Source organism: Mesocricetus auratus, unplaced genomic scaffold (assembly GCF_017639785.1).
Source record: "Mesocricetus auratus isolate SY011 unplaced genomic scaffold, BCM_Maur_2.0 Super-Scaffold_100081, whole genome shotgun sequence".
NCBI classification, from domain to species: domain Eukaryota; kingdom Metazoa; phylum Chordata; class Mammalia; order Rodentia; family Cricetidae; genus Mesocricetus; species Mesocricetus auratus.
Window position 1 is genome coordinate 560,871 of NW_024429237.1, and position 24,166 is coordinate 585,036.

The 24,166-nt window shown below is 51.0% G+C and overlaps 1 protein-coding gene across 4 annotated transcripts; it reads right to left on the reverse strand.

Moving 5' to 3' along the window:
* Positions 1-261: 261 nt before the first annotated feature.
* On the reverse strand, positions 262-23,532 carry Prkaca (protein kinase cAMP-activated catalytic subunit alpha). Of its 4 annotated transcripts, none has more exons than XM_040736744.1 (10): positions 23,262-23,532; positions 15,425-15,486; positions 14,942-15,070; positions 10,166-10,264; positions 8,761-8,843; positions 6,379-6,505; positions 6,197-6,292; positions 5,950-6,072; positions 1,796-1,960; positions 262-1,456 (listed from the first exon to the last, which is right to left on the reverse strand). In XM_040736744.1, exons 1-10 carry the CDS (start codon positions 23,335-23,337, stop codon positions 1,331-1,333), a joined length of 1,086 nt encoding a protein of 361 aa, XP_040592678.1. In that variant the 5' UTR covers positions 23,338-23,532; the 3' UTR covers positions 262-1,330. The 4 variants fall into 4 exon arrangements, with proteins under 4 accessions (XP_040592678.1, XP_040592680.1, XP_040592681.1 ...); XM_040736746.1 differs by having other exon boundaries at positions 23,292-23,530; XM_040736747.1 differs by lacking the exon at positions 23,262-23,532 and adding an exon at positions 19,140-19,324.
* Positions 23,533-24,166: the final 634 nt, after the last annotated feature.

Genomic DNA, 24,166 nt, shown 5'->3' on the forward strand with positions numbered 1-24,166 from the left:
GTGCCCTTGCGGTCCCGGACTAGACGAAGTAGGGGCTGGGGCAGATTTGAGGATCCCGAACTCAGGGTCAAAGGACAGTTTGCTCACCCCACCCCTCTTTTCTCTGGCGGGGCGGAGGAAGTGCAGGAATTCCAGCTAAACCCGGTTTCTCCAGGGTCCCGGAGCCAAGGTCTCCAGAACCTGGACACTGAGGTCCGAAATTCCCCTTCCAACACCCTGAGGGTTTGAGGGTGTGATCGAAGTCGGGAATACCAGCGACACTTTTATTTTAAAACAAAACTTTATTGGTAATAGTTTTCAAATATGTTTACAACAGCACACTGTTCAAGAGGAAGTCTCATCCTTCGCAGCACACAGGTTGAACTGCCCCCCTCGCCCACCCAGGGCCCCCACCCAGGCCTGAGAGCTCCTCCTGTTTGGGAGAAGTTACGAGAGGGATAAACACAGGGATAAATGGGGTAATTTCCCCAGCAGCTCCCCACCTTTCTATTGAGAGAAAAGCACAATCAAACTTGGGGGTGCAGTGAGTGGGGTTGTACAGCAAGAGGTGATGGACAGCTGACAGCTAAGCTGAAGTGAGGCGCCCAGGATGGGGAGGGGCTTAAGGGGGCTGATGCTCGGAAGAATGGGCATGAGACCCCTGGAAAAGAGGGCCGGGAGGCTAGCAGCTCAGGGCGAGGTTCAAAGCCCAGTTCCTTCCTTGACAGAGTCAGTTGGCTATCCCGGCCTCAGAGTGGATTTGGGGCGTTTTGAGGGGGTTTTGGAGGGGAGGGGCAGTCTGGAGGATGGGAGGCACTGGTGGAACTTAATTTAAATGAAGATTTAAAAAAAACCAAAAAAACAAAACAAAACAAAACAAAAAAACAAAAATCCACTAGCAAGCAGCCCTCTGTACCTGTCACTAAAATCTCCCTTTCCAAGTAGGACTGCATAGAAGGGAAGGCTGGCTTTTCTGTTCATCCTTAGTGCCCAGTGCTGGGTGGGGTGGAGGCTGGGGTGAATTTGGGCCCCTCTTCCATACCCTGCCCTTTATACACCAGTAAGTCTGGGTGATGGGAGCTGAGAAAGTCATTGAAAACAGGCAGAGAAGTGGGGAGAAGGGGCGTCATGGGGGAGTGGGAGAGGAGCTGATGTTGCCCCTCCCCAATATCTGGCTTTCCTGCTCTCCCTAACTTGGGGGTGTGGAGTGAGTGTTAAATTAGATGCACAGAACTCTAGGGCCCGCTGGCTGTTCGATCCAACCCTCCCACCCCCAACCAAAAAAAAAAAAAAAAAAAAAAAGGAAAAAAAAAGGAAAAAAGAAAGAAAACCATGGGGCACAAGCACACCCCTAAAACTCAGTAAACTCCTTGCCACATTTCTCATTGATGGAGACCCGGATCTCTTCCTCTTCGTAGTCGTCAAAGTTACTCGTGTCCCCAGGGCCTTTAAACTTTGGTATGAAGGGAGCTTCCACCTGGAGAAGGATCAAGAACCACCCAGAGCTCGTTAGCTGCTGACCTTACACCATTACAACAATAAAAATGAATGGCTTAATATTCAGGAGACACTTGCTATGACCCAGGCCTGTGCTCAACATTAGGGTACTGTGTCTTTTTTATTTTTTAACCCAACTCATCAAATGGAAGTCACTTCCCAGAGAATATTTCCTGCACAAGGCCCCAAGTGGTCAGAAGACCCCAGCATCCCATATCTACTCCCTTACCAGTTCGGGAAGCCTCCTGTTGTTTGATCATGGCTTAATGACTCTTCCCCTTTCCCTACCTCTGGACATAATGGGGAAAATGAAACCCACCTTTCTCTGATAGATGGCAATCCAGTCAGTTGTGGCAAACCACTTATGGTTCTTGATGTCATTGACCCCATTCTTGAGGTTCCCAAAGCGCTTGGTGAGATCCACCTGCAGAAGGTTCCGTAGCAGGTCCTTCAGGTCAGAGCTGAAGTGGGATGGAAACCGCACCTGGAAGGGGGTGTGCAGAGAGTGGGGTGTTGCTCACAGGGTAGGGTACCCAGAATGCTGCCTTTTCCATTTTTTTGAGACAGGATCCTCACCCCCACCCCAACACAGGATTTCTCTATTTCCTGTCTGTCCTGGAACTCAGAGATCACTTGCCTCTGCCTCCCCAGTGCTGGGATTAAATTTGTGCTCCACCACACCATGCAAGACAGGATCTTAATGTGTATTTCAAGCTGGCTAGGAGACACACATGATCCTTTCTCTTAGCCTCCTGAGTGTGAGAACTTCAGGTGTGTACCACTACACTCAGACCGAATGTACTTGCTTTATCTAATAGTCATACAGGCAAAACCTGTTAAGATGGCTTCTTGGAGTGTGGTGGCACTCAACTATAATCCCAACATGCAGGTAGAGGCAGGCAGACCTCTGTGATGTGGGTTTAAGGACAGCCTGATCTATATGGCAAGTTCCAGACCAGTCAAGGCCACATAAGACCTTGTATCAAGATGGATGAAGATGGCTCATTGTTGGGCCAATGGATGGCTCTGCTCTTGCAAAGGACCTGGGTTTGATTCCCAGTACCAACATGGTGGCTCGCAACCTAGCCTTAGGGGAGACAATGCCTTTGGCTTCCAAGGGTACCTACACTCATATGTACACACCTACACACAGGCACACACATATACACATAATTTTTAAAATTTAAGTAAAATATAAGCCAAAATGGCGTTTTGGAGCTAGGCTACCTCTCTGTAGCAGGTCAGCAGCCCAGCACACATAGTACTGTCTTTAGGCCATAGCAGCCATGCAAACATCAACAAAAAAAAATCTATGCTGTGCTCCCTCTAGGTTTGCTGGCCTGGGAATTCCGGGTTAAGGCCTGAGAATGTACTACCCCAAGGTCACAGGGAACAGAACAGAACTGTAGGGAGGTTGTCTCAGGTCTGTAGACTTGTGTCCTCAGCTGGGATTCTTTTTTTTTTTTTTTTTTTTTTTGGTTTTTCGAGACAGGGTTTCTCTGTGGCTTTGGAGGCTGTCCTGGAACTCACTTAGTAGTCCAGGCTGGTCTCGAACTCACAGAGATCCGCCTGCCTCTGCCTCCCGAGTGCTGGGATTAAAGGCGTGCGCCACCAACGCCCGGCTCAGCTGGGATTCTTCAGGCAGCTCTGCTGGGGTCTGGGGGTTTCTGAAAAAGGCTTATTTCCTTGCTCTGCATTCCTTCAGTGCCAGCACATGTCTTCCAATCACCCACCATCTCTGTACACAGCCTCTGGATTTATGCCCATAAGAACTGGCGTATAGGGGCTGGAGAGCTGGCTCAGAGGTAAAGAGCACTGGCTGCTTTTCCAGAGGTACTGAGTTCAATTCCCAGCAACCACATGGTGGCTCACAACCATCTATAGTGGGATTAATGCCTTCTTCTGTCTGGCAGTGCAGGTGTGCATGCAGGTAGAACACTGTATACATAATAAACAGCCAGGCAGTGGTGGCACACACATGATTTTAATCCCAGAACGTGGGAGGCAGAGGCAGGCAGATTTCTGTGGGTCCAAGGCCAGCCTGGTCTATAGAGCAAGTTCCAGGACAGCCTCCAAAGCAATACAGAAAAAACCTGTCTAGAAAAACAAAACAAAACAAAAACATTAAAAAAACAAAACAAAACAAAAAACCAGCTTCTAGGAGCCAGAGGTGAAGGTGACACAAGCCTGTTACCCTGCACTTTGAAGGCTAATACAGGGAAGTTGAATGCCAGGGACACATACTGAGACCCTGTTGTCAAAACAAAACAAACACAAAACAGCTGGAGAAATGGCTCAGCAGGTAAAGGTACTCGTTGCCAAGCCTCAGATTATTAAATCTGAGTTTGGTACCCAGTCCCACACAGTGGGAGGAGAGTGCTGCCTCCTGAAAGCTGTCCTTGACTCACAGACACTGACACAGTCACATGAACAGATAGGAAAATTTGAAGGAAAGAAAAAAGAGAAAAGGAGGAAAGGAAGAAAGGGAAGGCAGACTAAGCCAGAAAACAAAACAAAACAAAAGGATCAAAAGGAAGAAAAGAAACAAAGACAAAAGAAAACCAAGCTGTCCCTGCTACGCCTTTGCCTTTCACTGGTGGCGTGACCTTGGCCAGGGTCCTTAACCTCTCCAGGTCTGCGCTGGCCTCACTGACATGGGCCAGATATCCCACAGTTCTGTGTGACAAGATAACACGGTCAGGGCCTGTGAGAACTGTAAATTGCTACAAAGAGGGGGATTATGCTCAGCCATGTGCGGTAGCACACGCCTGTTAACCCAGGACTGGGGGCAATGGCAGGACCCAGAGTTCAAGGGTGACCTTGGTTACGTGTGGAGCTGGAGTTCAACCTGGGATTCTGGTTTTAAAACAACAAAATGCCCAATGACAAAGGGGAAATCACTCCCTTCTCACAATCTTCCATTGACTTTTTTGCACCATCTTTGACGTTTCAATTTTTTGTTTTGTGTTTCTTTTGAGTAACATCCTACTAACAGGTCTCAAAATCTTTTTCTCTAATTTCACAACAATCGTCCTGCCTCAGCCTTCTGAATGCTAGGATAAGAAGCCCTTACTAAGGCTGAGTGTGGTGACTCACTCATTTAATCTTAGCAGAGGCAGAGGTAGGTGGGTTTCTGTGAGTTTGCTATCAGCCTAGTCTACACAGTAAATTCTAGACTAGCCAGAGCTACAAAGTGAGATCCTGTCTCAAAAACAAACAAAACAAAAAAAACAAAACAAAACAAAAAAAGCCCATGGTATCACACCTCCTGTCCGAGAGGCAGGAGGTGCTTATATTTCCCTCATAGGTAACAGTGATTATGTGCCCAGCCCTGAGTTCCACAACACAGAGAGGGTCTCTTTCAGGTGGGGTAACAGCCAGGTTCCCCTGATAGGTGGAGTTAGTGAACACAGAACTCTCAGTCCCCTGTTCCTCCCGCCCCCAGTCTTCCACTAGATTCTCATGGTGCAATTTCAAACCAGCCACACTCCCTTTCTGCACCTCAGTTTCCTCATCTGTCCTACAAGGGTGCCATTTCTTCAGGGGGTGGCTAAAGAATGACCCAGGGCTAATGGGTGGTGAGGACATGATCAGTCCTCCTGGGAGGGACACTCCTGGATTTTGTCTCTGTTATGAGATAGGGTTTTACTCTGTAACCCAGGCTGGTCTGGAGCTCATGGCAATCCTCTTGTCTTGGACTACTAAAGAGTACTGAGATTATAGGCCTGTGCCACCACGCCAGGGTAACCAAGGAGACGTCACATCTAAAAGGGCACATAACTAGAGCAGGATGGGGTTTGCTCGTATGGCTGGGCAAACACCTGGGACCCAAACAAGTTTGTTCTGGTCTGGTATCAGGGCAGCACTTTCTGTAACCAGAATTCTGATGTGGCCTCCTGACATGCTTGGGAACTCAGTCTTGTTAGCTGGGAGATAGATGCTCCACAGCATTGTTTAGGGGGGTGGGGAAGAAAGAGGGGAGAGAGAGAGACAGAGAAAAAAGAGGAGAGAGACAGACAGACAGACACACACACACAGACAGACAGACACACACACACACACACACACACGTGCGCGCACTGACAAGAGGCAAAGCCAGCACCTTGCTTAACTTGAGGAGCTTCCAGATTATGTCAACAAGTGGTATTCCAGGGTGAGCAGGACCAGGAGGGACAGTTCTCTATGTGTGTATGCTGCTGTTGGGCCAGACATGCTAGATCACCAAGTGAGCCAAACCCCTACCCACCTTGTTTGGGTTCAGGGCAAGAGTTCTATAGCTGAGCCACACACCCCTGTCCTTGAGTTTTCTGAGTTTCACTGGTTAGCCCAGGCTATCCTGGAAATCTGTGTCCCAGGCTGGCCCCACACTTAAGATGTTCCTGCCTCAGGCTCCTGGGTATTAGGACAATGGGTTGGGAATGTGGAAGGTTGTTTTGGTTCCTTTCAGGACTGAGCTCCATATCTTGGCCTCACCTTCCCAGAGACGATTTTCTCGTAGATCTGGATAGGCTGGTCAGCGAAGAAGGGCGGGTAACCAGCAGCCATCTCGTAGATAAGGACTCCGAGAGCCCACCAGTCCACAGCCTTGTTGTAGCCCTAGAGCAAGATGGGGGCCATTCGATGAGGCAAGAAGGTGAAGAGGAGATGATTCCTCAGGGGTAGGGTGGGCTAGTGAGGTGGAGCAGGCCTCAGGGGTGGGACAGGCTGGTGAGGTGCCTACTTTGCTCAGGATAATCTCAGGGGCCAAGTACTCAGGGGTCCCACACAAGGTCCAAGTACGGCCTTTCACACGCTTGGCAAAACCGAAGTCTGTCACCTGTAGGCACAAGAACGGGCAGTGGGCAGGAAGAAGTGCGGCAAGCTTTCATGTGCCCAGGAGCGCCCTCCCCCGGCCTCGGGCACCTGAATATAGCCCTGCTGGTCGATGAGAAGGTTCTCGGGCTTCAGGTCCCGGTAGATGAGGTCCAGGGAGTGCAGATACTCAAAGGTCAGGACGATCTGCGCCGCGTAGAAACGGGCATGGGGCTCGCTGGTGGGGACAAGCCAGGAGGGGATGTGTGGGTGAACATGACCACATCCCCAAGTGGTCTAGCAAGTGTGTCTGTGTACCCACAGAGTAAGATACCCATGTCTAGCTAATCAAAATACAAATTCAAGGCTGGGCATGATGTCATGAACCAGTGGTCCCAGCTATGTGGAAGACTGAGGTAGGGGGATTCTATCCCAAGGATTCTAAAGACAGCCTGGGTAATATTAAGAGACCCAATCTCTAGTGCAAAAACTGGGGTGCCTGACATGGTGGCACATACCTGGCACCATAACATTGGGAGGCAGAGGCAAAAGGACTGGCATATGTCTGAGATCAGCCTGGGCTACATCATGAGTTCCAGGCTAGCCCAGACTACTTAGTGAGACTCCGTGTCAAAAACAAAACAAAACAAAAAGTCAAGCCTCCCCTTCATATTCTAAGTTGTACAATTCTATTCTAAGGCCGGGAGTTGGTGGCGCACGCCTTTAATCCCAGCACTTGGGAGGCAGAGGCAGGTGGATCTCTGAGTTAGAGGCCATCCTGGTTTACAGAGTGAGTATCAGGATAGGCTCCAAAGCTACACAGAGAAACCCTGTCTCGAAAAACCAAAAAAACAAACAGACAAACAAACAAACAAAAAAGCAATTCTATTCCAAACTCAGCTAAAACAAACTTGAGTGGAAGGCTTAGAAGGGACAGGTGCCTTACTGAGGAGTCAACCTACCCAAGAAAGCAGTTTAAGGGGATTTTGTCTGATAATCAGAGTTTTGGAAGAAAGTCATCAGGGTACAAGTGTCAAAATAAAAACCACCCATGATGGCATACGCCTTGAATCCTAGTATTTCAGAGAACTATGAATTCTAGGCCAGCCTGGTCTACATGGAAAGTTCCAGGTCAGCAAAAGTTACATAATGAGACCCTGTCTCAAAACAAAACAAACAACCACCAAACCACGTCACAGGGTCAACTACCAAAGACTACAGGTCTTATCTGCTTGTTTTGTAAAGTCAAGCAAAGCTGATATTCACAAAACAAGGACAACTTTTAGAGAAACCTCAGGGGAGATGAACTGTGACTCTCAGCATCTGCCCAGAGAAAAGTGAAGGAAAAAGGGGAAAGTCACTCTGGTTGAGTTACCAGCATGGAGGGCAGCCACATGACAGCAGGCAGTCACATGCAAGGGAGGAGCGCTTTGGGGAAAAGGAAGCACAAGGTACCAGAAAAACTGTGCTCAGGGTCCAGCCAGCACCTCAAGACAGGCGAAAAGGAAAAGGGAAGATCCGCCTTCCTGACTCAGCAAGCCTCACAATGGTGCATGGAGACTTCACTTTTTGATTTTGCTTTGAAGGTGGTGGCTTACGTTTGAGACAGGGACTTTTTAAACAGCCTAGGCTAGCCTCAAACTCCTGATCCTCCTGCCTCAACATCCTCAGTGCTGGGACTGGAGGTGTGTACCATCACACTTCACAAGATGTTTGGATTTTAGTGTATACAAAATACATTTATATGTAGTTGTCAAGTAATATATATTAGCATAAAATTTAAAGCTACATAAAATTATCCACTAATTAAATTTTTTTGCTAGGTACAGTGGAGGGTTTTTGTGGTTCCAGGAACCTGTGGGAGGAGAACTGAGTCAGCCTAGGATTTGAAGGCTAGCCTGAGCTACACAGTATGATCTCTCTCATTTTTTCTTTTCTGTGCTGGTCACTCAGCTTGGCTATCTGAAACATCACAAATTGCTTAACGTAAAAGGAACAAAACTCCACAGGGGCTGAGTGTGGTGACTGCAGCCTATCACAGCAGCACTCAGAAGGCAGGACCAGAGGCTCTTGAGTCAAAGACTAGCTTTGGCTATATAGCAACACCCCATCAATAAACGACACACACACACACACACAAATAAAATAAAAAACAAAACAAAACCTCATCAGAAGCCAAGTGGTGGTGGCATATGTCTTTAACCCCAGCACTCGGGAGGCAGAGGCAGGGGATCTCTGTGAGTTCGAGACCAGCCTGGTTTACAGGAGCTAGTTCCAGGACAGCCTCCAAAGCCACAGAGAAACCCTGTCTTGAAAACCCACAAAAAACAAACAAACAAACAAAAAAATACCTCTCATCAGAACCCAGAGACCTCACTTTCCATTTCTTTTTTTCTTTTTTTTTCTTCCTCAGTTTCCATTTCTAAGTAGACTGGACCCTCCATGTCCCTGGATGGTGGCCCCTGGATGGTGGCAGGGATGGGGCCTGCTTACCTGAACCTTCCAATCCGCCGCAAGTGGGAGAACATCTCCCCACCAGGCACATACTCCATGACCATGTACAAGTTTGAGTTGTCCTGTGGGAGGCAAAGTGAGTCAAGGCCCTGTCTCCAGGCACTGGGCCCCAGCTAGAAACCTCGGCGGCCTGCACAAGCAAGCACTGAAATCTTCCCAAAGGTCCACATTTCAAGCACCATGAGTTGCATTTTCTCTGGGAGCAGGAAGAGGCAGCTACAACTCTCTTCCCACAAGGGGAGAAAGTGAGGGCCCGGCCACAGGCCAGCTGTAGTCCTGCAGTGGCTACTGTCTCAGACTTCACCTTCACTACCCACCAAGCACGTAGGGCAGGCGACGGAATTCGCAGGACCCAAAACAAGAGCTGTGGGCATGATGGCACACAGCTGGGGTCTCAGCTGCTGGGGTGGGCGAGGACTTTAAAACCAGCCTGGGCTGTAGAGAATATAAGTCTTGCTAAAAACAAAAAAGAAGTATTACAGGCTGCTGGAGAGGTAGCTCTGTTGCTTCACACTCACAACAAAAAGAGCAAAAGATTGCTACAGGGCTGGGGACGTGGCTCGATGGTAGAGCACCTGGATACCACATACAGAGGCCCGGGTTCTACGTCCAGCACCACAAGAAACAAAAACTGACACACACTTGTGTGTGATGATGCACACCTGGGATCCCAGCGCTCAGGAAGCGAAGGCAGGAGGACAGTGAGTTCTGGGCCAGCCTGGGCTATACAGTGCCTCAAGACAACAAAAACTATGCCAGGTGTGGTGGTGCACGCCTTTAATCCCAGCGCATGGGAGGAAGAGGCAGGCGGATCTCAGAGTTGGGAGGCCAGCCAGGGCTGTTACATAGAAAAACCCTGTCTTGAAAAAAACCAAAAAACTATGACATGTATAGCTTCTGCTGGGGAACTTCTGGGACAGGCTGGTGGGGAAAGGCTCTAGTGAGGACAGGCTTTGGTGACTGCCTGTTCAAGAGGTTTTCCCACAGGTTCTTTTGCACCTGCAAGAATTCCTTACTCTTATGACCTCACAACGTGAGAGCTGTACTGAGTCCCTTTTCACAGATGAGAAGAGCAAGGCTCAGTATGGCCAGTGCCTCTTCTGCAGGGCACAGTGGGAAGCAGCTCCCTGGTTGCCTAGTGGCAGTCTGTGTTCCTGAAATGAGTCAGGGTGGTGATTCCAGGCTGGGTGGCATGCCTGGAGTTACTCAAGAGCTGGACTAGAGATGCCCAGGGCCCCAGTCTACCCCAGTTCCTGGCATTCTTCCTCCAAGGGTCTTCTTCCTTGTAAGTGGGTGGCCCCCGCCCCGGGGGATCAGGAGGCTGTGTCTGACATGGGCTAGGACCCACCCTCCACCCTCCTCAAGTCCTGGCTATGGCCCTTACCTTGAAGGAGAATTCAAGTCTGACCAGGAACGGGAAGTTGACAGCCTGCAGGATGCGCTTCTCATTTAGAGTGTGCTCAATCTGCTTCAGTTTCACCACCTGAGGCAGAAAAGAGCCATGGAGGGCTTCATTTCCTAGCCTTGGTCAAAACCAGGAATATGGGAGTGGGGACCATTTTTTTACTCAGAATGGTCCAGATATCCATGGCCCTGGCTGAGTGATGAGAGCTGAGGGTCCTTGCATGACACATGATCAAAGCAGAGCCCCATGGACCAGAGGAATCTTGGGGGAGGGACCTTGGAGCTAACAGATGCCCAGATCAGGAACCTGGAAAATTCTAGAAAGTGTGTGTGTGTGTGTGTGTGTGTGTGTGTGTGTGTGTGTGTGTGTGTGGGGGGACCAGAGAAGGCTGCCTGCAAGAGTAGGAGATTTAGTGACACCAGAGAGGCCCCAAAAGGCATGGTGGCTTAGAAACCAGCTTTTCTTTTTCTGGGCAACCATTTTTTAATCTCTCCAGCCCACCAAGCATGGGACCCAGGGTTTTGCATGTGCTGCATTAGCTCTCTGCGGCTGAAACCATAAATTTATTTATATATATGCTGTGGGCAGCCTGTGCATGCCAAGGCAGGCATGTGGAGATCACAGAATAAACTGAGGAAGGCCGTCGCCCTTTTACGTGTGAGTCCTGGAGATAGAATTTGGGCCATCCCATCAGGCTTGGTGGCACCTTTACCTGCTTAGTCATATTGCCATCCCCATCCTAACAACTTATAAGTACATTTGGAACAACTGTGACATGGCAATGTTTTCAGCTTCTACATTCTTTTTGCTTTTCATGGATTTGTATGTGTGTGATGATCTGGGTTTGGTGTACACTTGTTATACTTGAAAGATTGAGGTAGCGCCGGGCGTTGGTGGCGCACGCCTTTAATCCCAGCACTCGGGAGGCAGAGGCAGGCGGATCTCTGTGAGTTTGAGGCCAGCCTGGTCTACAAGAGCTAGTTCTAGGACAGCCTCCAAAGCCACAGAGAAACCCTGTCTCGAAAAACCAAAAAAAAAAAAAAAAAAAAAAAAAAGAAAGATTGAGGTAGAAGGATCCGGAGTTCAAGAACAACTTTGGCTATACAGTAATGGCAGCCTAGGCTATGTGAGACCCTATCTCAAACACACACACACACACACACACACACACACACACACACCCCAAAAGTAAAATACTAAAACACAGTACATTCCAAAGCTATTTAACATGGGGAAAAAAATCACAAAATGTTTCACTGGGCATAGTGGTACATGTCTATAATCTCAGCATTTAGGAAGACTTCAAGTCTGAGGGCAGCCTGGGCTACATACCAAGACCTTGTCTCAAAAACTAGGCTGTCAAATTTGATCAAAGTCTGATGACTGAGTTCAAACCCTAGAACCCACACGGTAGGAGAAAACCAACCCCTGCAAGTTGTCCTCTGACCTCTCCACTTACCACTGTGGCTCTCAGACCTCCCCCCAATAAAAAATGTAACACAAAACAAAACAAGCACCACCACCACCACCACCAACTGAGCCTCATGTGGGGTGCAGTCCATAAATCCTAGCCCTTAGGAGCCAGGACAATCAGGAGGAGCTCAGGGCTATCCTAGACTTCATAGGATTTGAAGGTAGGCTTTGATAGATGAGACTCTACCTCAAATCACCCTATCAATAACTTTACATACACTGGTAGCATAGAAATGACTATGATGTATATACTGTATTAATTGTAAAACATGACTAAAATAAATTCCAGGACTGGATTATGTAGCTCTGCAGTGAGTGGAGCACTTGCTTGACAGGTATGAGGTCTTGAGTTCTAGCCCCAGCAATTGAAGAGAAAAAAAAAAAAAAGAATTTCACCTGTTTCTTTGCACACTTTTGATGGGGTGGCTAGAAAATGTAGAAATGCTGTTAGGCTGCAGGAGGAGCTCAGTGGTAGAGCAAGAGCCTAGAGTGTGAGGGGCCCAGATTTAATTCCCAGAATCACACACAAACAGAAATAAAGTTGGATAAAAGAAATTCATGTTTCTGTGTCAGCATCAAACAGGTGTTAGAAATCTTCATGCATGTGGACATGTGGTTTAGTGGTTAAAAAAACAGTATGAACTCATCTTACAGAAGACTGGAGTTTGATTCCCAGCACCCATGTCAGGTGGCTCCCAAATGCCTGTAACTCTAGCTCCTGGGGCATCCAATGCCTCTAGCTGCCATGGGTACCCACAAACACAGCCACAGGCACACACACTCACACAGCCATACATAGTTTAAAGAAAGTATGGAGGGTTGGTAAAGTGCCTACTACACAAGCATGAAGACCTGAGTTCAGATCCCCAGCACCCACCATAAAGCCAGGTGTGGTGGTGGTGTGCACCTACAACCCCAGCACTGGTAGGGTGAAGACAGGTGGATCCTGGGGCTTGTTGGCCAGTCAGCCTCACTCCAAGTTTAGTAAGATAAAGAAGAAGTGTAGATTGCATGCCCCTATAGGAGGCAGAGGAAGGCAGATCTGTTCAATTTGAGCCTAGCCTGGTTTGTAGTGTGAGCTCCAGGACTACACAGAGAAACCCTGTTTCAAAACAACTTGATGAGGATGATAAATGTGGCTAAGGAAGAGACCCAGTGTAGATATTCTATCTCTGCCCTGCACAGGAACACACATACAAAAATACACACTCGTGCACACACAGTCTTTACGAAAAGCTGCACATGGTGGCACACGCCTGTCACCTCAGCACTCTAGAAGCAGAGGCAGGAGGATCTCAAGTTTGAAGCCAGCTTGAGGTACACAGCAAGACCCCTCCCTCCCGAGTGCTGAGCACTCCACCGCACACAGCTTCACACAACATTGTGTGTGTTCACATTCGTGTGTGCTCACACATGTCGAAGATGGAAGTTGACACTGGGTAGCTTCCTCAATCATGCCTGCCTCCTTTTTTCTTTTTAAGAAAATCTTGGCCAGGTGGTGGGGGCACAAGCCTTTAATCTCAGCACTCCAGTGGCAGAGGCAGTGGATCTCTGAGTTCAAGGACAGCTTGTGTTTGTGTGAGTCCAGGTGTGTCAGAAGACAACCTCAGGTGTGGTCCTTGCCCTCCATCTTGTTTAATGGTAGGACCTTGTCTGCTGCTGTATAAGGCTGGTTGGATGCCCTTGAGCTTGTCTCGGCCGTATCTCACAGCAGGAATGCTGACACAGACAGTACTGCTGGGCTGGGCTCTGGGGACCCAACTCACATCCCCATGTTTGCCTGAGAGGTGACTTATCCACTACACTATCTCTGGCTATCTCTCCAACTCATTAAGTTTTTTTCTTTAAACTCACTGATTGTATGTGTGTGTGGATGCATGGTTGTACCATGACACACTTGTAGAGGTCAGAGGACACTTGATCTTGGTCAAAGAACAACTAGTTTTTTTTTAAAGATTTATTTATTTATTATGAATACAACAGCCTGCCTCCATGTCTGTCTGCATGCCAGAAGAGGACACCAGATCTCATTATAGATGGCTGTGTGGTTGCTGGGAATTGAACTCAGGACCTCTGGAAGAGCAGAGTGCGCTTAACCTCTGAGCCATCTCTCCAGCCCCAAAGAACAACTTGTAAGGAGTGGTTTTCTCCTTCTACCAAGTGGGTTCTGGGGATTGAACTAAAGTCACCATGCTTGGTGGCAAGTGCCTTTAACTCACAGAGCCTTCTTGTCTCTCCTATCTCTACCTCATTGTTTTGATATAATTGGCCAACAAGTTCCCCCACACTAAAATTAGTAAGTTTAAAAAATTTTTTAAGAACTTTTGTGTAAACTGGGCAGTAATGGTACATGCCTTTGATCCAGCACTGAGGAGATAGAGGCAGGCAACTCTCCATCAGTTCAAGCCTAGTCTGGCCTACAGAGTGCTACACAGAGAAACCCTACAAGGAAAAACAAAAACAAGCCGGGTGTTGGTGGCGCACACCTTTAAACTCAGCACTCGGGAGTCAGAGGCAGGTGGATCTGTGAGTTCAAGGCCAACCTGGTCTACAGAGTGAGTTTCAGGACAGCCCCAAAACAATACAGAGAAACCCTGTCTCAAAAAAAAAAAAAAAAGAAAAAAAGAAAAGAAAAAACAAAACCCAAAAAAACTTCTGTATAAACCTTACTTTCTTCAGAAGGCCCTGGTCACCTCTGACCAGCTGTGTGTTTTGTGGGAGTGGCACATGCCCCTCTCACCTTTGGGTCCCACAGACTGTGGAGGATCAGGGGACTTGCATGTGGCTGAGCACTCACGGGGCAGGTTCAAAGACACCACTGAACACAGACAGCAAAGTTTGCAGAGCTCTGGCCTGTGTGCACAGCAACACTGTGGACTTCACGTCCTTTCCCATTTATTTCATCTTTTGCTGAGGTAAGGATGGAACCTGGGCCAAGTACTCTGCCTCTAAGCTGCCCCCCAGCAGTAGACATTAACCCACCAGTGAAAACTTACAGTGCCTAAGAAAGACGCACACGCCCCTTCACTCTTATGAACTCAGTACAGTATTTTGCATCTGGCAAGGCAAAGCTGCCACTGGACCTTTCTAAAACCCAAGGTGCAGGAGAGGGTTGCATTGCTAATTGATAGCTAATTGGTTCTATTACTTGTGGAATCCTTGGAGCTGGCACCTGATAAGTGGTGAATGAATGGGCAGGAAAGCAGTGTGGGCAGTGGTGGGCTTGGCATGGGTCTGGATGGGCAGCGATGGGAAAGCCTGGTTGACAGCTGATCATCTTACCTTCTGTTTGTCCAAGATCTTCATGGCATAGTGGTTTCCAGTCTCCTTGTGTTTCACCAGCATCACTCGCCCAAAGGAGCCGGTGCCGAGCGTCTTGATTCTATCAAAGTGATCCAGCTGGGCTGTATTCTGTGGGCAGGGATGGGAGAGGTCAGGGGCGCCTCTCTGCAGATTTCTGGGTTGCCGAGTCCCCTATGTCACCGGCAGAGGGGGCCCTGGGGAGTGGGTGGAGATGACCCAGGGGACATTCTTCCAGGCAGGGTGGCAGGGGCCAGATCCAGCCCTGGCCTGGGGCCCAGGAGTTGCTGGCAGCTGCATGGAAAGCAGGGGCTGCCAGGTGCAAGGGTTCAGAGGGGTGGGGGCCCAGTGACGAGAAGCAGGGGTCACCATGGGCATGTTAGAAGGGAATGGGGCAGAGCTGGGAAGGGACACAGAGACAGAGCTAGGCGGTGTCCCGGGAACTGCTCGGTCTGAGGTGCTTACCTGAGAAGGGCTCTCCCATTTTTTCAGGAAGTCTTCCTTGGCCTTGGCTAGGAACTCTTTCACTGAGGGAGAGAGAGGAAGTTGAGTGGAGAGCCCGTTTCAAGGCACATCGAGCTTGCGCACTTGGGTGAGAAGTGGGACAGCTGATTCAAACCAGGGTCCAGTATTTTCCCAGTGTCTTTGGGGGAATCCTAGAGGCAACTTAGGGAATCTTGATGGGGCTGGGGCCTGAGTACCCCTTTCATTACAGAGGTGGGCCCCAGACTCCAGTCATTCCTAAATAGGGTTCATGGAGACTCAGGGGCACACAGGACCAAGAGGCACATGGGCCAGCCAACCCCACTCTCCCTAGCACTGACAGACATTCCTTGGCCAGGGCTGTGCCAGCTGAGGTATTTATAGCCTCTGATCTGGCTGCTCGTTTGTTGAGGCCAGGCCCTGGTGGAGGCCTGTAGGGCTGGTGTAGCAGGCGCCCTTGGGGGGCTCAGCTGTCACCTTGGCCTCTGCTGGCTCTGTGCCTGCCTTTGCTGAGGGGACAGCTCTCACCCCTGAACTGCTTTACTGGGTGCCTCCCGTCAGGCACACTCCACCCTGGGGCCTGCAGCATCCCGAGGCCAGCATCTCCTTTCCCAATGTAGAAGCTGTCCCTGGTGACTGGCTGGGGCACCCACTCCATCCACACTCTTATTTGATCTGCATGACAACCTTCCTTGTGTCTATCTGGTTTACCCTCTTAATGGCCAGGAAAGCAAGGCCTGGAGACAGTTCACGGTTAGCTAGTGGCTCTGAGAGGCAGCTAGGGGACAGGACTTCAGGATAGGGGTTCATTCTGTCTGAGTGGTGACGGACTGTGTGTCTTTGGACAACTGACCTCATCTTTCTGAGTCTGTTTCCCACACGGGCAAATGGGGATAAAGCAACGATGGTCTTGTAGGATGGTAGTGGTGGATGAGAGTCATAATTCCACCCAGATAGAGGGACTGGACAGCTATTCTCTCTGTGATGGTTAACCTTAGTTGGCTATTTAACTATATCTGGAATCAGCTAGAACTCCAGCAGCTGGACACATCTGTAAGGGGTTTCTTTATCAGATTATCTGAGGTGGGAAGACCCACCCTAACCCTGGCCACATCCTCTGGCCACAGCCCACAGAAAAGGACATGGAAGAAGGAAATTTTCCTTTTGCACTGGCAAGTTCACCTGTCCTGTTGCTGAGGCATTCCTGTGCTGGTCTCAGAACCTGTCTCTTCAAGATTTCAGTGTAGACTGAAGACCAGCAGCTGTCCAGAAATCTTCCAGAACTCCAGCACTAAGTTACAACTGCTGAGACACCCAGTCTTAGGCCTAGACAACTACCCAAACCTTAGCCTGTAAGCCACTCTAATAAGTCCCATATATAAATACTCATTCTGTCAGTTCTGTTCCTTTAGAGAACTATGGCTAATACTCTCTTGATTTTTTTTTCCTTTGAGACAGGGTGTCTCTCTACATAGCCATGGTTGTCCTGGAACTCACTATGTAGACCAGATTAGTCTCATACTCTCAGAGATCCACCTCCTCTGCTCCCGCCTGACTCTCCAGTGCTAAGATTAAAGGCATGCACCACCACACCCAGTCTCTCTCTTGATTTTCTGAGACAAGATCTTACACTGTAGCCCAGTATGACATGGAACTCACTATGTAGCCCAGGATGGCCTTTTGATTCAGGCTCCCTAGTGCTGTGACAGGTCAGGGCACAGGGAGAACAGTACCAAGAGAAACAGGCTTGGAGCCATGGCACAGGCTTATAAGATCAAGACTTTGGGAGCTGAGGAAGGATTCTGTGTTCAAGACCAGCCTGGGATGTATAGCAAGAGCCTGTATTGAAGGAACGTAGATCGCAGCTGTAGCTCAGCGGCAGAGCCCTTGTCAGTATTTGCAAGGCCTGGTTCTATCCCAAGCATGACAACACTAAAGAGTGAGCTCAGCTGTAATCCCAGAACTAGGAGGCTAAAACAGGAGGAGCTCGAGTACAAGGCAGGCCTCTCAAAACATAAACAACTACAACAACAAAACAAAAGCAGAGGAGGTGGTGGTGCACAGGAAAACAGACGCCTCACCCCAGAGCCCCACACTCACCTGCTGCCTGCCTCTCCCAGCAGAGTGTGGCATGGGGGTTGGGTAACATGGGGCAGTCTGGGGCCCATCAGCTCCCAGTCAGGATTCAGGGTGCTGACCGGGGCTTTAGTCCCCAGAAAGTGTAGCGCAGGTAACCCAGGAAACGGACAGCCAGGTGGGCCCAGAGGAACAGCTGCAGCCACAGCTGGAAGGTGACATCGTCCTCAAGCTCACTACTTCCAGACCCCAGGTCCATCCCAGGTAGGCCTGGTTCTATCTGCAATCTTCTGTTTGCTGGAGTAACCAGTGACTCTTGGTACAGTCTGGGGATTGGGGAAGGAGTTGGTTGCCACAGAAGCATTTAAAGGCACCTGCTCCAGATTGGCCAAGGTCTGCAGAGGCTCTCCTTGGCAGCAGGAGATAGGAAGACTCTTTAGAGGGTGTCCCTCTGGCTGGCCTGCCCTTCCAGGGATGCCCATGGCTCCCCAGGACGTCTTCCCCAGTGGTCCAGTCTGCATGAAGTCCATGTGACCAGAGTACTGTCCATGGGCAGACGTGAAAGAGTTAAGGCCCAGGCAACAGGCACTAGCTCTCCAGAGGTTAAAGAAGCCCCAGAGCTTGTTAATTAGCTGAAAGAGCAGCGGAGAGGAAGGCCAGGGTGGGGACAGTGGCAAAAGCCACCTTAGCTTCTCCTGAGCTTCCTTTCAACAAGGAACCTCCAGATCCTGCCACCCCTGAGAGAGATGGGTATACACCAGGTTCTCTGTCTTGTTCCTCTGCAGGGGCGAGGGGACCAGTGTCCTGGGACTGTCCTTGGCCTCTGTCAAACCTTGCCCTGTGCTTGGCTCTGTTCTCAGCCATGAAAGTCCAAACCGGAAATGAATGGCTAAACTTGGGTGGGGGAGGGGAAGGTGGAGTTAATCATCATCTTCCTTCTTTCCAGGCTCCCAAAGCTGAAAGCTCTACAGCAGCCTTCCTGGGGCCACCTGGCACCCTTGGACCCCTGCTGGACAGGAAGTGGACAAGGAGGCTAGCCCAGCAGCTGCCAGCCTCCTCTCATTTGGAAGGGAAGGGTGCCACTGGCTTCCACTCTCTGGATTTAATGTACTGAGAAAACACCAGACACCTCTAGGAAAGTCAGTGCCACAGCAAGACACGGAAACCGCCTTGGATTCAAATATGAGGGTCACAGCAGTCGGCAAGAGAGCACAATACCACACCCCCAGTTTGAGGAGGGCCGCCCAACACTGGGTCCCATCTGTCTCCAGGCAGGGCTCAGGGTACCAAGCTGGACTATACAGGTCTAAGGTGGACCAATCTTCATTCTGGGCTGAATCCCAAAACTGGGAGGGACTATTTCATGCCCCTGTCTGAGCGGGGGGGGCCCACTCTGGATAGACCATCTGCTTTGGTCTGAAATGGACCATTCACTCCTCTGCTCTTCGTTCGCAGGCCCCCTAGTCCAAGGATGTTAAGAAGGGAGGGGTTTCCAGGGATACCCAGAGTTCGCAGACTCCTTCCCTCCTTCTGCTCCCCTAAACCGCCATCACAGCCCCTCCCTGACTTAAGGGGCAGACAGTGCCTAGGAAGTTGCTATAGCAACAGGGCTCAGCCTCACCATCGTTGGTGCTGGAAGCCATCACCCAGTCTTTCTCAGGGCACTAGCACTACGGTGGCTGGGAAGCCTCATAAGATCTGCTGTACCAGTTTGGCTGCCAGTCCTCGGGGACCCTGCCTGTAGAGGGAGCCAGGAAGTTGTAGGGTGGGAACAGGATGAGAAACTCAACCTGCAGATTAATCGGTGCAGGGGAGGGGCGGATAGAATCCTTCCAACTTCTGTTGGCCCGACTGGGCAAAAGGCAAAGCTGTCTGGGAGGACCCTCTTGGGCACCCATACAACTGCCAATGATAACACAGTTTTGGCCCTTTAGAGCCTCTCTAGGATGTTAGAAGGCAACAATTCTTTCCATCCAGGAACGTCCTGAAGATGTCTTTTCCTCGGTGACTGGACCGACTTGTGGACTTCTTTGGGGCTCCCTCTTACCACTCCTGCCACTTTCCCTGAGGTGTGTACTAGCTGAGACCTGAGCCCCACTTGGCTGTCCACACGGGCAGCCTCCTGGGGCTTGACCTTTCCCCTCTGTCTTCTAGGCTTCTCACCCTGGCGCTAGTCAACATCTGTGTCATTTTAAGGTACAGACTCCCCTTATCCTATTCCATACCGGATGGCTTCTAGATCCTTGCCCACCTGGTCAAGGAGACAGCAAGCCCTGCCCCGTCTGGGTACTGAGATGGCAGTGCAGTGGGCTGCAAGATGCCTGCTTGGTGCCTAGGAAGGCTCAGGCACCTTCCCATCCTGTGGGCAGGCATGTGGCAGATGAACTGCAGGTGCCCCCTGCAGGCTGGTGTGACTACTGCCCCAGCCCTGCTTACAAGAGGAGACCGGCTTCCCTCCATCCTCTAAGAAGCTTCCAGGCAAAGGGGCTTGGGTGGAGGGATGTCTCCAAAGTTTGACTAGGTCTCGGGGGCAGAACACAAAATTAGTAGTAGTAGTAGTGGTACTGAGGATTGAATGTAGGGCCCTGAACATCCTATGCAAGTACTGTATCACTGAGCTGTCTCCAACTCTTATTTACTTTTATTTTGATACAGCTTCTAAGGCTATCCCAGCCTATCTCTTGCTTTAGCCTCCCAAGTAGCCAGGTCCACAAGCCCTCAAGCCTGTATTCCACTTCCATTTAGTTATGTTGTATTCTAACGTGTATCAGAGACTACAACAGGCAATCTCAGACTGCCATAGCTTAGGACCTATGAAAAATGAATAAGGTTTTTCCTTTTTTAAATTTATTTTTATTTTATGTACATTGGTGTTCTGTCATGGGTGTTGGGTCCCCTGGAACTGGAGTTAGAAACAGCTGTGAGCTGCCATGTGGGTGCTGGGAATTGAACCCAGGTCCTCTGTAAGAGCAGTCAGTGCTCTTAACCACTGAGCCATCTCTCCAGCTCCCCTCCCCCGTTTTTTAAGACTGTGTCTCCTTTATAGCCCAGGTTGGCCTCAGACTCAGGCCCTTTGGCCTCACAGTTTCTCTCTTGCTTGTCAAAGTTGTGAGTCGCTGTGCCTGTTTGATATTTTTAATTTTTTATATTGTGTGTGCACACACATTCTTGTGGAGGTTGGAGAACAACTTGTAGGAGTTAGTTTTCCCCTTCCACCATGTCAGCTCCAGGCAAACAACTGAGACTGGCATGCTTGGCAGCAAACATCTTTACCTGCTAGAGGCCATCTTGATGAGCACAGGGTTTATTTGTATTTTGATACAAAGTCTTGCTGTCACCCAAGCAAGCCTTTAACTTCTGGGCTCAAACAATCCTTCTGCCTCAGTCTCTTGAATTGCTGGTAGCACCAATATATACTATTATTCATGGTTTGTTTTCATCATTTTAAATTAAGAAAGTATGGCTGGGGTTTAACTCCTGTGGAGGCAGCTTAAGAATTTAATGAAGGCTGGACATGGTGGCACACGCCTTTAATCCCAGCACTGGGAAGCAGAGACAAGCAGATCTCTATGAGTTTGAGGTCAGCCTGGTCTACTGAGAGGGTTCCAGGTCAGCTGGAGCTATACAGTGAGACCCTTGTCTCAAAAAGCTAAAACAAACAAAAGAGTGTCTAAGTTGAGACATTCTGGGGTCCAGGAGATCTGTGGGTAGACAGATCTGGGTGTGAATTCTGCTGTATGATGTCATCTATGTCAAGCTCAGATGGCTCATTTGGACAAAAGTCATCAAAATAAGTGTGTCTACAGAGCCCATTTAAGTTAGCCCTCTTGGATGCCTGATAAATAGTAGCTGGATTTCACCCCAATGAAAACAGCTGGCCAACTCGGAGACTGATCTTTTCCTTTCACCCTATGTGGCTCTTAGTTTCTGCTGAATGTGTCTGATATGCTTGAAGCTTTTCTAGCACTATGTCCCCTCCATATTTAAAAGGGCCACTGCAGCAGGGCGGTGGTGGCGCACGCCTTTAATCCCAGCACTCGGGAGGCAGAGGCAGGCGGATCTCTGTGAGTTCGAGGCCAGGCTGGACCGATACAGAGAAACCCTGTCTCGTAAAAACCAAAAAAAAAAAAAAAAAAAAAAAAAAAGGGCCGCTGCAATATACACCCCAGTGCCAGAACCACGTACCTCCTGGTGGGCCTCACCTGTCAAGGGGGCTGGCCCTCCCCTTCTGCCTGGGCCCCTCCAAGCTCAAGCCCAAGACCGTTTTGGGCACTACCCACCTGCTCCTCTGTCATCAAGCCCTCAACTACAAGCACTTGCCTCTCTGTCCCCCGCCCATCGGTGACATGCCAGGCCTCTTAAGACTGCTCTGCTGTTTGAAGGGGGGGAGGGGCAGAAAGTTCTTGGGCTCCGGTGGCATTCTGGGGACTCAGACACTGAGAAGGGCAGAGTTGTCACAGCCCCCCTTTTTGGTGGGTCTGACTATTTCTGGGTAACTGAAGGGGATCTCGGTGGCAGTCCAGCATTAGCTTGGAGTTACACCGCTTTAAGAGGTGGGAGCATTGGGAACAGGCAAAGGTCCTTTGGAAGGCATTTCAAATACAGAATCAGTTTCTTTACCTGGCTGGAAAAATTCAGCATGTTTGGGGGGAGGGAGAGGGGAGTAGAACACACCTCCCTTTGAATAAGTCCTGGGTATGCACAGTATCCATCTGTCCTCAGGAAACCAAATCATTAGCTGTCACCTTTTGCTGGGTGTCGTTACCCTACCCTTGCAATTCCTTTCTGACCATCCCAATTCAAGTCGAATGAGCCCTTGATAACACGACATTTCATTCTCAGCCTTGAACCAGGCAGAGTGAAGCAGCCCCAGGGACTGGGTGAATGACAGAACCGCAGTTGTGAAATGACCATTTATTGAGGGGCCTTCCAAGGAACCCAGAGCTTAGGGCAGGCCAGGAGATGGGACGGTGCTCTGCCGATTTCCCCCACCCGCAACACAAGAAAGAGGACAGACGCAATGGCTCTGAGACCAGCTCGAACTTGGGTCTGGAAGCGCAGAAGCAGCTCTCTAGATTCGTAACAGTCTGCCCACCCCAGCCAGGGCCAGACGCTTACATGGAGGAGGCAGAGTGACAGGATGAGAGGGGCAGAGGGACCCAGAAAGATCTTGTCCCCCATGCCAAGTGACACAGAAAGGGGAAAACAATGCAGGAGGTGGCCCTGGGAAATGCTCATGGGGGGCAGGGGGACTTGGAGGTGGGAGAATCGGGCAGGGGTAGGAGAAAGATGGCGGGGGCTGGAGGGGGAGGGGTGTGGTCACCAAGTGGCCAAGGTCCCTGCAGGGTGGACCCCACAGCACTCCCGAGATTGGCAGGAGCCTGGATCAGGGTCAGGCATTGGGGCGCTGTGTAGAAAAGGTGAGTGACGAAGTGTGGGGGGATTAGAATCTGGGAAAAGGGACTAGGAGAGGAGGGGGTGGGGTGGTGACAGGGCCCCATCTGGGGCCCCGGCGGTCATACATGCAATGGTTGGCAGTGACAGCTGGGTGGGGGGGCACGGCCTTTAAAGTGGGGGATGGTCGGCCACGGGCACGGGAGCCCTGCCAGGGGCAAGGTACCTCTGCGGTGCTCGGATCCCAGCGTGGACAGGCAGCAGGCAGGGGTGCAGGCGGACAGGATGGGGGGGCACGTGGGGGAGGGGCCATGCAATGATGGCCAGAGCGCGGGCAGGCGGCACGCACCGGAGATCAGGGTGACGGCCGGGAACTCACCGCTCTCCTGCTCGCTGCCCTTCTTGGCGGCGGCGGCGTTGCCCATCGCGGCGGCGTCGCGGCCGGGACTGGTCCCAGAGCTGCGGCGCGGCGGGTGCTAAGGCGGCCGGCGTCCCCGGAGCGTGCTGGGCAGCGGAGGCGGCGGCCCCTGGGGCTGGCTGCGCTGGCTGCGGCGCCACGACCCCCGCCCAGCCCCTGCTTCCCGCGTCTCTCTGCGCCCGCCCGCGGGGGAGCCTCAGCCCAAGTCCTCTGTCCGTGACGCCCCCGCACTCCGCCGCCCATTGGTTCGGGCCTCCCTGACAGACAGCCACACGCCGCTGTCCATTGGCCCTCCGAAACCTTCCCGCGCTACCATAGGCTCCCGGATGCTTGACGCGAGTTGCAGACGCTCAGCCACTCACGGGCTCGTGAGGCCACAGTCGGGCGGGCGGATGCATGTGATTGGCCGAGAAGCCCTACAGGGCTTGGGGCTCGCCCTGAGAGGCCGCCGATTGGCTGAGACGCGCAGCCCAGTCAGTGTCAATCCCAGGGTGAGAGGGCGGGGCAGCTGCGCAGGCTGCGGCCCGGGCGGCGGGCGGGGCGGGGCGGGGCGGTGGCGGCTGGAGGGCAGCCGGGCGGCGGACGCTGCGAGGTGCGGGAGGCGGCCCTAGCGGACGCCCGTGCGGCACCGTGAGCCCTGCAGTCTCCCGCCCCTGCCCAGTGCGGCAGCGGCCACGGGCCAGCGGAGATTGACGCCACGGCGGGCCGGCGCAGCGGCTTGTCCACCTGCCAGCGGGGGAGGGGCCGACTGGCGCCGCGGGTCAGAGGTCGCCGGGCGCCGTTCGGCGTCATTCATAAGGCCTGACGCTGGGCAGCTCCGAGTTCGCGTAGTGTGC

Excerpts from the sequence above, each read along its gene's own strand:
- Prkaca (XM_040736744.1), bottom strand. The coding sequence starts at position 23,337 with ATGGGCAACGCCGCCGCCGCCAAGAAGGGCAGCGAGCAGGAGAGCGGT. Across the intron at positions 10,265-14,941 it reads AGATCTTGGACAAACAGAAG|GTGGTGAAACTGAAGCAGAT; the intron begins GTAAGATGATCA and ends TTTCTGCCTCAG. Across the intron at positions 6,506-8,760 it reads CGGCGGATTGGAAGGTTCAG|CGAGCCCCATGCCCGTTTCT; the intron begins GTAAGCAGGCCC and ends TGTCCCCACCAG.